At 37.0% G+C, this 14,256-nt stretch overlaps 1 protein-coding gene across 2 annotated transcripts in view; it reads left to right on the plus strand.

Annotated features, from left to right (window-relative positions):
* The first annotated feature begins 347 nt into the window (after window positions 1-347).
* LOC113046666 (transmembrane protein 104-like) overlaps window positions 348-14,256 on the plus strand; it is a 43,199-nt gene continuing 29,290 nt past the window's right edge. Inside the window, exons 1-8 of one of the 2 annotated variants that reach the window (XM_026207546.1) lie at window positions 348-657; window positions 956-1,044; window positions 3,074-3,195; window positions 6,406-6,487; window positions 7,266-7,362; window positions 7,461-7,541; window positions 11,413-11,512; window positions 12,328-12,424. In XM_026207546.1, the coding sequence (XP_026063331.1) occupies window positions 1,000-1,044; window positions 3,074-3,195; window positions 6,406-6,487; window positions 7,266-7,362; window positions 7,461-7,541; window positions 11,413-11,512; window positions 12,328-12,424 (624 nt within the window). In that variant the 5' untranslated portion in view covers window positions 348-657; window positions 956-999. Of the gene's footprint in view, window positions 658-955; window positions 1,045-1,294; window positions 1,364-3,073; window positions 3,196-6,405; window positions 6,488-7,265; window positions 7,363-7,460; window positions 7,542-11,412; window positions 11,513-12,327; window positions 12,425-14,256 lie in introns of those variants that run through there. The other variant, XM_026207547.1, reaches the window with a different exon arrangement.

Below are 14,256 nucleotides of genomic sequence, written 5' to 3' on the forward strand. Positions count from 1 at the left end.
CTTTAAAAAGTATCACATTAAAAAGGTCAGCATGTTAGAATGATTTCTGAAGGATCATGTGACTGTGTAGTAATGATGCTGAAAATTCCGTTATTTAAAATAAAAACCGTTATTTTAGGTTTTAATTTTTTATTCAATAATGCAGCCTTGATGAGCATGAGACAAATGTAAAATCTCAGTGATCAGAGTGCACTGATACGATATTTGCAATGAACAGAATAAAATATTTTAATTGTACATTGCTGATTAAAGTCGTTACTGTAAAAAAAAGTTAAATCTTTGCGAGCGTCACAAAGCGTCTTTTTCATAAAACGTCACTACTTCCAACCAACCAATCAGCAAACACTTCCTATCTGCTACGCCTCACCCCCTTTTGCAGGGACACGCTTCCTGCTGACGTTCTGTGTGCTGTTTATGTTTAATGGCTATATGGTTTCCCAAACAGAAGAACTTCTGCAGCCTGTCTTAATTATCCGCTAATGACACAATGAGGAGGAGCGCACGATGTGCTCCGCTTTGTTATTAAGTCGCATTCGTTCGCGAGCCGCGTCGCTGACCTGAGGACGTCACAAGAAAACAGTCTCAATCATTTCTAACTGACGTTAGCGTTATACAAACCTCACGCTTGACAACTAAAGTCGCCCCACACGGTGACAGGTGAGCCTTTACTTTAGCGATATGACTGCTTTTAAAAAGTTTTCTCTCTGAAAATGATATCACCGCGGTGAAACAGTCACACAAAACATCGCAAAGCAGTTGAACTGATTAAGAAAACGAAGTAAACGTTACATACTTTTTAAATCTGCCATATTCTGTGACCACCGAGTGAATATAACGTTAAATAAATCATGAACAACGGTTGACACTAGTCATGTTACTCTGGCCTAACGTCACTCAAGTCCCTTTGGTAAAATTGCAGTGTATTAAATATTAAAACAGTCTTTTCTTTCTTCAGGGTGGTAATTTTTCGGGTTTAAGAGTGGTGTTTTTCTCTTCGAGATGGCTGGAGGCATTACAGAAACAGGGGAGCCTTACTCCCCATTAGTAAGTATTACATTTGACCAAGTAAATATTGATTTAACCTACTTTACATAAACACACTGGCCAGTTGAACTCTTCTGTACACTCCGCTCTTTGTCTTGTGACAGTGTCATGGTACTGTGAACTATCAGGTCAGGTTGTCATGCCATGCATTCCTACCTGCATTCATAAAATAGTTCAAGACTTAAGAGCGTGTCAGTTTTAAGAGCACTGCCTGAGACCACTGAAATGTAGATCTGTTTGCACCCTTTCTTAGGCTTTGATATCCAGATAATGAAAGCTAACAGTTGTCATATGAAAGGCACCTAAACTCCTTGTCACTGTAAGTCATGTGATTTCGAACCACTCACTTTGTGTTACTCATTTAAAGAGGAAATGAAAGCTTAGGAAACAGGAGAAACATGCTTGCGTGCTTTAAATCAGCAGAAACCAGCACATGATCCAGAACTGTGTGTTTTTGGCATGTAGTCTAGTGGGTTAGTTGAACTGCTTTTCCTATTTTACATTTTAATAGATTAATTGTGTTAAATGTTTTATATTTAACAGTACTAAAGATATTTATTATAAAGTAAAACTAACAGACGAAGTGTGAAAACCGCGGAAGACGATTAAACGAGTTTATACCTTATAATTCTGTCTTTTTGTCTCATAATTCTGAGACAATGTGAGACATAAACTCAGATTTGCAAGGAAAAAAAGTCAGAATTTGCAAAATATAAGCTTGCAATTACTATAAAAAAAGCAAAATAAAAAATTGTTCCGTGGCTGAAACAAAAACCAAACAGCAAAATATAAATTTAGAAATTCGGTGAAAGTCAGAATACCAATAAAAATTAAATTAAACTAACCTGGATTTAGGACCTGCATTTAATTTTTGTATACAGTTTAAGATCTTTAATGCAAATGAACGTCTTTTGATTGTGCCATCCCAGAGAAGCACAAAGTCACTTTTATGGACTTTTAAATGAAATGTTTCCTCCTGGTCAATCCGAGCAGCTGAGTCCTTAGCCATCTTCAAGAATCGGCTTAAAACACATCTCTTCCATCTTTATTTGACCCTCTAACTTTAACACTCACTATTCTAATTCTATTCTTAAAAAACATCTAACCACCTTTCTAATCTTTTTGTATTCTATTTTCATTTATTATGCAATTATGTGTGTGTGTGTGTGTATATGTGTGTATATATATATATATATATATATATATATATATATATATATATATATATATAAGATCTCTAACATTAGCTTGCTCTATTCGTTTTTTTTATTCTATCTGTTTGTTTTTATTATTATTTAAAAGCCCTTGCTACTTGTACTGTGTTAACCTAACTGAGACTTGTTATAGCACTTATATTATATATCAATGCTCTTTTTGTTGTTTTTGATTGCTTCCACTGTCCTCATTTGTAAGACGCTTTGGATAAAAGTGTCTGCTAAATGAATAAGCGTAAATGTAAATGTAATGCAGATTTATTGTATTGTTCCCAACTACAAATATATATATATATATATATATATATATATTGCACTGGCCTTTATTTGAAAACTCTAAGGAAAGAGTTGACATGAGTATAATAATTCTTTGAAATAATAGGAAAGACATCAAGTTTACAGTAAGGTACATAGTGTGTCAGCATGAGTGTACACTATGTCTTATCTCACGTTAGTTAATGGGAAGTATTTTTTTTTTTTTTTATATGATCAACAAGGGAAGTGCTCATTAGTTTCTAATGGAATCAACGGTAAAGTTGAGCTCATGGCTAGTTTACAGTAGACTACATAGGTGATTAATATGTTACTTGTGCACTCAAGTGGGAGAAAATGCAGTGCATTTCAAATGAGTTATCACACACATCAGCTTATTGAATTGCACGATGGTGATGCATCCCAGACTCATCCTCTTTACAAGAAAGTAGAACAGAAAACAGACAGATGATGTGTGTGAGAACTTGAGTGTCTCTTGTAATGAATTTTCTCTGAAAACTTTTTGAATCTGCTATAGCCGTGTTTGTTTTGTGTTCATGTAGGTTGGCCTGGTGTACATGTTCAATCTGATTGTTGGCACTGGTGCCCTGACCATGCCCAAGGCCTTTGCAGCAGCTGGGTGGGTTGTCAGCGTCTCCCTCATCACATTTTTGGCTTTTATGAGGTATGACCCCCTCTAGGCTCTTTTTTTAATCATCCATCACACTCCCTTTGTTCCTCTCTTTTTCTATCTTAGAGGTATAGTGCACTAAAAAATGAGAACTTGCCATCCTTTACTCATCCTCAAGTTGCTCCAAACCTAGGTTTGGGTGCTTCGGTTAAACTGTTTCTTAAAGATTGCAAAAACCAACTTCCATCAATTGCTGGGTTTTGTTGAATCACGGTGATAAACCCTGCTTGTTTTTTTTTGTTTTTTTTTTTCGTGGAGCCATATAAATCAGCCTTGAGCATTTTTAGGTTCAAAAAAGTGCATTATGGCCTCTTCACATCTATAAATATAACTATTATGATAACTGTGTCAAAATCTATAAGCATCCACAACGAAGCACGGCGATTTTCTGTGTATTATAAGCGCGCTACAGATTAATAATCTGCCGCTTTAAATGCTTGAGCTCTTTAAAGCAGGATAGATTCTGATTAACTCTCAATGTTTTTATTTTCATCAGCTGCGGAAAAAAAATACAATCTGGAAGTGATTCCAATGATATCTTTTTCAGTGTCATTATCATTATAGTTGTGGTGTGGACTTCACAATTATCACAGAATTAGAAAAATAATTGAAACCCAAAGTCCTATAGGCCTTTAATGCTGTGATAAACCAGGGTCCACATTGCCAAACAGCAGTATAATGGAATCAATGATTCAGTCAAATGATTACTATGCACTTTAGTGTAAGTATTGTATCTTATGTAAACATTTAGAGAATAAGTGATAAATGTAAAAACAGTGGCATCCTTTGTGAACTTGAGGAGAACTGCCTTCACACATCCACTGCAAATCACCTTGATTCATTTACTCCTGGTTTGCTTAGCATTTACACTGTCATTTTATAACACCGAACCTAAAGACACAGGCACAACTTGATTGAACAGCTTTCATGACATACATCTTGTGTGCTGGTCTAAATGCATTTACATGTGTACAAATAATGCTTCTTTACCAGCTGGTAAAATGTGTAACTTAGTCAAAACAGCACATTTGGTTCGTGTCGCATTTATATTTCAGAAACTTGTTTCATGTGCACCAAAGTTTAAATACACTCTAAAAGTCATGGCAAAAAAGGGTCAGAAAGCAAAGCTCTTGAGAAAACATTTAGCAGCTTTTGTTTTCAGAAACCACTTGGCCGTTTTTCTTTTGCCGTTTTCTTATTGCGAGTCTTAAGTGCACACCTTGCAGCTAGGCTTGATTATTTTGGGGTTTCACATGTCAGGCTGTGCGTATTAGATTTCCATCACTATTCTTTGTAGTGCTTTGCAGTTAGTAAGGGCATGAATTAGCGAAGTCTGATTCTCTCCGTCCTCTTGTGTGCAGTGTGAGAGCACAGCCATGCACTCGCTCATCTTCAGCTGACTCCTCAACCCTGTTACCGCTGCTGCTGGTGCTGTGGCCATCAAAGCACATTTATCACCTCTGCCAGCTGTCTGAGTCACTGACAGAGCCCAGGAGAGAGTTATGAGTGGTTAGATCAAACAGGATGGAGCTGTATATCAATGAAAGAGACCAGACAACATTGGGCTTTAAGTACAGGTTATAGGAGGTAGGGATGTTCAATTCGGTTATTTTTCCTAACTGACAACCGAAGCTCGTTAACCGATTATTAACTGTTAACCGAAAATATTATTTAAGTTACAATTGAATTAAATTAGAAGGGATAAGTGTCTGTGACCCATTAAAAATAAAAAAATTTGTTTCCTGGGGATCAATTTTACATATGCAACAAACAACAGAAGATGAGGATTCAAATGGTCTTCACATCACGCACCTGCAGCTCTTCTGCGAGCGGAGAACAACATAATAAAGCTAGGCTCTATATAGCGAATAAATAGGCCTATATGAGAAATATAGTTTCACATTAATAAATTAATGAAAATGAACAAAAAATGCATTCATATTTTGTGCTGCGCAGAAGTAAACCGATTGCGGAAAGCAGTATCCTGTTTTTGTTAGGCTTATTTTACGAACAAAGATTTGTTTTTATTGTGAATGTACACAAATGACTAATAGGAGAAGTTGCGTCCACTGTTAGAAGAAAAAAAAATCAAGTGTTGGCGCTGCATTCGTGCTCACAGTTAAGCTTTGCTAATATGGCAATGCAGCCTGTTCATTATCATAATAAAATGCAGTCAGTCAAACATATGGGTAAAAACACACAGCTCAGTTTAAATGTTATAAAATCTGTGCTGTGTTATCACTCTACTGCCATGATGTTATGCAAAACATTTAGTTTTACCTGAATATTGGAACACGAGTGAAGTAGGCTATAATAAATAATAATTTGGCATTCAAATTCATCGCGAATATGGTAATGTTTGATTTGGTGTCGTATGAGAGACCCAAAATTGGTTTAAGTTTCGTTTTAGCCTAAACGAATTCGTTTTTTGTTGCTATAGCTTCTTGTATGCTATTTTTTTATTCTTGTTCTTTAAAGATCTGTTGTGGAGCGAGGGTAACTAAAATAGCATAGCTATGTTTGCAGTGTTTATTATAATGTTTGTAAACATTTAGCGTCGCCATTAGGCCTATTTCTGAATGAAATAATAAAATGTGACTTAATATGCTACGCGCCGTATGTTTTTTTTTTTTTCTCGAAGAAGAATTTTTTTGTAACCGCTTAGCATAGCCTATTTTAACAATGCAGCAAACCCTTTTAATTATTTTTATAAATTACCGGAAATAAATAAATGACTTTTTAAACCATTTAACTGATTGTATTAATCGGTCAAAATTGTTAACGGTCGGTTAGTGTGTGAACATGAACATCCCTAATAGGAGGAGATGGACGTAGTATGTATTTATGACATACAGTTGCAATTTTTGCACCAAAAATGAATGATATCATTAAAAGTGTCTGTGTTTGTGTATTATATTACCTAAAAATATGTATCGTTTAATTTTCTGTTTGAATTACTGTAGATATTATTGGTTATGTTGTTGTTGTTGTTTTCCTATTGACCACAACAGACATCATTTCAGATGGGGAAACATATTGCATTTAGTGAAAGAAAAAAATGTTTTTAAAATAATCATGATTACCATTTTTTTAATGTTGTCGTTCAGGATTTTCTTCATGATACCAGCCAGTGGCTTCTTTCTGTATTGTGTTTTGCCCTGTTCTTGTTTTATTCTTGTATTGAGCTCTTCTGTCTTCTCTCAGTTTCATGACCACCACATTTGTGATTGAAGCCATGGCCGCTGCCAATGCCCAGCTGCGCTGGAAGAGGAGAGAACAGGAAGAGGTTAGTAACTGCATCGGTTTAATGCCAGCCGAATAAGAACATTATGTTCTTATTCAGTCTCAGGTCATTCCCTATGAAAATTACACTGATCTTGGAAATGTTGCACGTTCCACTGCAGGTAATCAAGCCAGAAAGTCGATGAAGCTTTGAACGAGACTGACCTATCAGTGAATGAAACCGGGCCATTAAGGGCAGAAGTACTAGAATAGTGCTATTATTTAAAGCAGACTCAGAACGAGGCCAATGCTCAGTGTGATTCTAGACCGTTTCACCAATACAAACAGAATATAGAAAACCTCTCTGGCAAGCAATAAATGGGCCTATGCAACTTTAAAAGCAAAATGTTTTTATTCATATCTAATAGATCATCTGTTGTCTGCAACAGCATGTGTTGTGCATATATTATGCTCATGCTGAATAAGCATGCCATGACCAATTTTGCAGTTTAGCATGACAAATTGCTACTTTTGTTTTTGTTTGGCACATTATATTGTGCACACAGCTTTTTAGCTGAGTGAACTGAGGCAGTAATCAAACATTTTCTCATAAAACGTCCTCTGTCAGTCGTATAGAACATAGTCTTAAAGGACACTTCACCAAAGATATAGATGTTATCCTTTACTTTCCAAACCTGTATATTATTACTGCACAAAAGAAAAGTAAGGCTAAATGAAAGCACAATACAATGAAAAGTCAATGGGGACGAATGGTTTTTGGTTAAGAGCATGTTTGTTCAATAATTAAACGAACCATTATTTTTTGTCACAACCATTTTAAGGTTAATGACAGCGACTCCAACTCGGACTATTCAGATGATGATGATGTTATCCGGGGACGTTACGAGCCTGTCGAGACGCGGCCCATTCTCTCTGTCCGTAAGTGCTGTTTGCGTTGTTTTGTGTCTTTGTCAAGATAATGATTCGCAATGTCGAAATCTTAAGCTCACTGCTGGTTTTGTCATCTGATATAACAGAGCGTGCTGCGAATATAGACCACTTTGACATTGTCGAGAGAGTCGAGATGGGACAAATGGCCTCCATGTTTTTTAATAAAGGTAAGAGTTCCTGCATCATTATGTGCTACAATGTAATCTTCAGTTAAGACATTTAGCTTTATGTGGCTATTAAAACAGGCCTTAAAGGATTGCTTCCGAAGGTCAAGTTTTGCTGGAAAGTTAAGTCACGGTGAACAAGGTTATTGGCTGCTAATGTGGTGTAATTAGAACTAGTTTCAATTACTTTTGGTTGTAATTACCTCACTCTAGATCTGTTATCTACTTTAATGTAAGGAAAGGTGAGGCTTGCTTCCAGATGGAGAACCCAGGTAATGAGAATCTTATGATGAATATGAAGAAGACGTGTTCACCTTGAACCACAGACCGAAGTGTCATTTATACAGATTCCTTTTTTCAGGTTTCTTGCCCTCTGAAGCATTATTTCACAAGCAGCGCTACGCGAAGGCTGACTCAGCAGTGCCCAGAGCAGCCTTGTAATATCTCAGCAGCATTGCTTTTGGCATCTTTTCCAAACCATCAAAGAAAAGCGGACATCAGAAATGGTCTGCTGCTCTGTTCTATACAGGGTCGGAAATTTAACCAGGGGGCTAAGAAGATGCCACCAAAATTCACAAGTCCCCCCAAATTCAAGACAAGGGGAAAAAAATGCCTTTAGACAATTAAACTGTATCTAATACAACTGTTGCGATTTAATGTCAAATGTGAAAATGAATAAGTTACCTCATATTTAAACCTGCTCACGTTTTACACAATTGTTTTGTTCCAAAAAACATATTGTTCCAAACCCGAAAGACCTTCGTTCATCTTCTGAACACAAATTACGATGCTTTAGATGACATCTAGGAGCTTTCTGACCGTCCATAGACAGCAACACCGCTACCGCTTTAAAGACCCAGAAAGGTATTAAAGAGATCATTAAAATAGTAATATATAGTCATCACGTGACATCAGTGGTTCAATGTCATTTTATGAAGCTACGAGAATTTTAATGATGTTCTCACTACCTTTCAGGGTCTTCTTGAACGTGGTAGTTTCCTTGCTCTCGTATTCCATCAAAATATCTTAATTTGTGTTCAGAAGATGAATGAAGGTCTTACGGGTTTGGAACGACATGAGGGTGAGGAATTAATGACAGAACTATCCCTTCAACTTACGGTCGAGTTAGCCTTACTAGAAAATGAAGAGCTGTTTTCCCACTTAAAACTTTTTTTTTTGTATTCTATTCATCAAAATTAAGAAGCATTATTAGATGCTTTATTACAAGAGCAATAAACTACAATAAAACAGTTCTTTGTAATAAATGAAAACAAATTCATTTAGCTTTGTTTAAGCTATTTACGTTATACAGCATAATGCTGTTGTCGTATAAATATGCCATCTTTAAGCAGCATTAAGCAGTTTGTCTATATAAACTTGATGATCGATGCACGTTGAGAGAATTATATTGGTAATTGTATCCAGATTAATTTAATTTAATAAAGAAATACCCAAGTACAAATATTGCACTATAATGGAAAGGTTAATTTCTGACCCTGGTTGCACAAGTCCACAGCATGTGAATGCACACTGAACCCGCTAGGTGGAGCACTCGTTACACCCTCCAACACGCACTCACTTCTGATGAACACAAACACACTCTTGTAGCTTCAGAGCTTAGTGTTTCCTCAGCTTGGACGTCACACACACACACCCTGTCGCCTCTTCTTTATTCTGTTAAGCGTGACGTGCTCGCTTTGCTCTGACCTTTTCCATTGTGGGATGGAGTGAAGTGCACACTTTGGAGGTACACTTGGGAGAAACTAATGACTACCTGAGCAACATAGCAGACTCTGATTACAAATGTATTCAATTGAAGCGTAACTCGCTGGGAAGAAGATTAGTATATAGTATAGAATACTTTATTACTGACCGTTTTAAATATATAATACTCATTTGCCCTCATGTCTTAGGACATGCTAGTCCAATCCATGAGCTGCCATTCAGCAGGAAGAAACCACAGACTTTTATGTGCCAAAATCAACTGTAGTTCGAGCTTTTAATGTTTGTGAATGGACTTTCAGATTGTCCAGGCAGGTGGGAGGTGGTTTTTAGAGAAAAAAACAATCAGCGACTATTTGTTTGCAGTTTAAGGTTAAAGTGGAATATGAATTCGCTTTGGTCTGAAATGACCAACGGGAAGCCTGGCTTTCCCTGGTTTCATCATCGGACTGCTGGTTTATCAGGGATGTTCACAGTAACCGGTTGATTAGAAGTCAGCTTCGGATAATGTCACCGAGGAGATGAATTAGTTGATGATTGATTGAGTTTTTTGGTGCGCTTGCTAAGACTGTTACTTTTGGCTCATGATGGGGATTTTTTCAGAGCCCTAACCAAAAGTGTTAAACTTTGGTGCATAACTGGTCTTTCTTCGTTTATGTTACATGTATGATTGTGATTGAAATCGTGCAGCTCATTAACAAGTCGATTAGTTTTCAGAGTGATTGAGACAAAATCCCACATTTTGTTTTCCATGCTCAATTTTTCTGTTTTAATATTTAGATCGCCTCACTTAAGTTATTCATTACCCAATTTCACTTTTTAAAAACAATATATTTTTTTGTGTGTTTTGTTTTTAAATGTATTCTAGAATTTAGAAGACTGTGCAAAAAATCGAATGCGATTTATTTATTTTTTAATGCACATCTCATCAGTAAAGATGCTCCTGTAATTAGAAGTATATCTCCAGCACGTGCATTCTGATCAGGGTTGACAGGTTTTCGCAACAAATCCTGCCCAGTTGCATCTCAAAACTAGCCCAATCACGTTTTCAGGAGGTTCCCTGATAAAAATTGCTTCCCGTGGTTAAAATATACTTTTTTTTTAGGCAGGGTTGCCTTGGTAAAATTCACATTTTAGGGGCTAAATATCACGTTAATGGTATTGGGGTTGCTTGAGCCGCGGACATGAAAAACAACCAAAGACTTGGCAACACTGGTTCAGGTGGAGCGGCAGTTACTACAGAGAGCCATAGTCTACCGACAACTAACACAAAATCGCTTTCAAAATCGAGAAAGAATCGCCTGCGATTTTAACATCGATTTTGTGTAGATTTGTCAGTGAATTACGGCTCGGTGTAGTAAATGCCAACCAGTGTTGCCAAGTCTGTGGTTGTTTTTCATGTCCGCGGGTCGAAGCGACCCCAATACAAATAATGTGATATTTAGCCCCTAAAATGCGAATTTTACAAAGGCAACCCTGCCAAAAAAATTATATTTTAACCCCATTTTCTAAATACATTTTATACATTTTGTAGCACTTTGTCTGTATTGGTGTTCATAATTCCCCATGTTTTCTTGCAGGTTTGCGCCACTCGTCTTCGTAAAATGAACTGGAACTGACCGCAACATTTGCTGCTTTTTTATTTGGAGGAAAAGATGACTCGGTTAAGCTTGTTAAAGAGAATATCTTCATTTTATTCTTTATTTAAATAGAGTTTTAAGAGTCTGAAAGCTCTAGTCGACTTCTGAGTAATTAATGAGCTTATTGGTCGGTTGAACCGTTCGAGATCCTTGATGATGAATGTGTGTATGGTAGCCCATGTGTTTCCTCTTGAATGCTCTCCGTCTCATCTCCAACTGGCAGGGACTGATTGATGGATGGATGGATGGAGGAACAGGTGAAGAGGAGTGTGGGGTTAATGAAGAGAAGAGCCGGGGGAATTTCGTAATGAAGTGCTTGTTTCTTTAATTAGGATGATTTATACATGCGTTTAGTGAGTATAGAGAGTTGGGAGGAACATCAGAGGAATCTTCTAAGGAATGATGCCACCCATCTTCTTGTTCAGTCAACATCTCCACCTGTTTGTATCTGACGTGATGTTTTATTTAAAGCCATGAATCTTCAGAATGACAGATGCTGCTTCTTTCTGCAGTTGGCGTCAACATGTTCTACATCTGCATCATTGTGTACCTGTACGGAGACCTGGCCATTTATGCCGCTGCTGTACCTGTATCACTGACGGAAGTCGCATGGTGAGTTCAGGAGGATCCCATCTTGCTATTGTTCTAGACATTAATGAGTGAAACATTAGTCCCACCGTTTAAAACCGGACTTATTTCATGTTACTTGCAGATCAAGTCATAAAAAGTCAACAAACTTCTTATGGCAGACGTTTTCACATATAAGTTTATGTTTGAACTTATAAGAAATGTTTAAAGGTCTGTTCACAGCAAGATGCATTTTTGATAAACTGCGAAATGCAAATTTGATAAACATTTTAGAAATCCATTGAACCAAACATTTGTTTGGCATCAGTGTGTCGTCATTTTTTTGAGCCGTTTTTCATTGGTTTGCAAAAATAGCACAAATCGCACCAAATTTTTGTTCCAAGCATTCATTTTGGTGTGAACAGACAATTTTATCATAATTGATAAATGAACTCCTAAGGCCTCACAAAAAAATATCCACATAGACACAGCGTGCTTTACTCTGTGTTGCTTAAAGCGTATCATTCTGCGCACGGGACGCTCATAAGTGCTTTGTGCTGCTCTCTTTTGGAGTCTTCCATATACTTTTGCACAATGAAAGTTTAATAATCTAATGTATAGCACAGTAAAGGAGGCAGCAACATACAGCTTGCAGAATCTGCCAAATGTTAACTATTTTACCAAAATAAGAGGGATCATACAAGATGCATGTAATTTTTTTTTTAGTACTGACCTTAAAAAGATATTTCACAAAGTTTACATGCCCTTGATTCTTAATACTGTGTTGTTACCTGAAAATACTTATCGCCTGAAATGAATTTTCAGAGGTGGGAAGTGTCTAATTGTTCGCCCTCTCGCAGTGGGAATCACTCGTGCAGTGCTGGGAGAGTGAAATACAACGACACCGATTCGTGCTGGGGCTCCGTAAGACGCAAAGATGCCTACAGAGTGTTTCTGGTGAGTTACAAACACACACGCACCTCGTTGGCAGCACTTCTGTCTCGGCAGGGTGCTGGACTCACTCCGGCTGAAGGTAAGAAAGACAAACGAGACACTTAATACTTCTGCGTAATCTCTGTGGACTCCTCGCCTCGTGCGTATCAGGAGGCTCTTGAGTGCCCTTGAAATTCACATAGAGCTACAGCGCAAGACGCCGGTGTGATTTCCTCCTCGGCTTTAGTGATTGATGTGCTGATTCATCCCGCTCTGCTCCACCCTCCTTCATCTCTAGAAATGGGGGAAGTGGCTGTCCCGTCTGCCATTATAAAGCATTGTTTCAGCTTTTTTTAATCTCATCGCATGGATAAGCCTCTTACTGCGTGTTAACCACAGGAAATTATTCTGATTTTAGAATATGTGCTTGCTCAGTTTGTCATCTCGTGTTGAGTTTTAAGACGAGGTCACATGCCGTGAAATCATGTATGTTGTGTGTCGGCTGTAATTGTAATTTCGTTTATTAGATCATTTCTGTACGCAGGCAGTTAGGATGCTAGAAGACAGAACCCAAATCTTCCATTCCCAAACTCTGAACCGTTTGACTAGAAAGCCATCATTCATTTTCCTTCCCTTAATGCCCTTAAATAAATCATCTTTTTTCTTTCTTTTTTTTTTTTGGAAAAGATTCAAATTCATGAAAGATTAATCTGGCCGGTTTATGAGCTGAGTGTCACTGGGGCTGTTCTGTTCCTCTCACCTTAGCCTCCAACTGTCTCTGTTGTTGTGAGAGAGCAAAATTGACCAATTTTGAGTCTGTGGAATGACCATAGGGCCCAAATATCTGAGCCGCCAAATTTATGAGCTTTATCAGACTAGATAAATCTATGCCACAGGATGTTTAACCAAGCAATTGGCAATTCTTGTTAAAAAAGGTATTCTTATAATCGTAATGTTAAAAACAGTGCATTCTTTAAGTGTTCAGTACATAAACATTTTAATAATGCATTTTTGTTAATATATTTAAGTGTACAGAATTTAGTTTATTCTAATTAAAAATAAATAAATAATATTGTGTCTGGAAGGGAAGGTTTTCATCACTATGTGAGATTAATGTGAAGAAACATGTTCTGCATTACAGTATTGAGATTTTCTGGCAAAATATGCTTTTTTGGAATGGACATGAAAACAAATCTTAATAAATATCCTAAAAATAGGATTTTTTAAAAATTTTTTTGCAAATTAATATTTCTTAATTTTGAGACTTTTATTTTTTATTTTGAAGAAATATGAGGCATGGTTTTTTTTGTGAGATTCACCCTTTAAGACTGTGCCATCAAATTTGCCCCATCAGCAAAATTTAACATGCATTGGTACTTTAACATGACCACAAAAATGTCAGGTCACATTTGCATGCAAATGACTGACATTTACATAAATCCCCCATCTTTGCACTAACTTTTTCATTCTCATCGTGTACATGAGCTGGCCTGAGTTAGTTCATCACTTTGATTGCTTTTTAATTGTGTTGTTAATTAGCAGTTCCTCACTGACATTATATATATTTCTTTCAAATCAATGCAAGTTGGTCTAACAGAGTCCTTGTTATTTATCTGGCCTTGCATTCTGGATTAGTGCTGATCGTGCAAATTTATCCCCCCTCCTATTAAGGAGACGTAGCTCAAATCTATTCCAGGTGCCATGATGTGAGAAAATGAGAAGCTCTAACAGTTTCACCTGTTATTATATTTTAAATCTTCATAAATGCAATCAATTTTTGGTCGTCCACTGAAGCATGATGTTTCTAGCAAATATTCCAGATTATTGAATCGTGCCCATATGCCCTTGTAACATGT

The sequence above is a fragment of the Carassius auratus genome, chromosome 28 (assembly GCF_003368295.1).
Source record: "Carassius auratus strain Wakin chromosome 28, ASM336829v1, whole genome shotgun sequence".
In the NCBI taxonomy this organism is placed as follows: domain Eukaryota; kingdom Metazoa; phylum Chordata; class Actinopteri; order Cypriniformes; family Cyprinidae; genus Carassius; species Carassius auratus.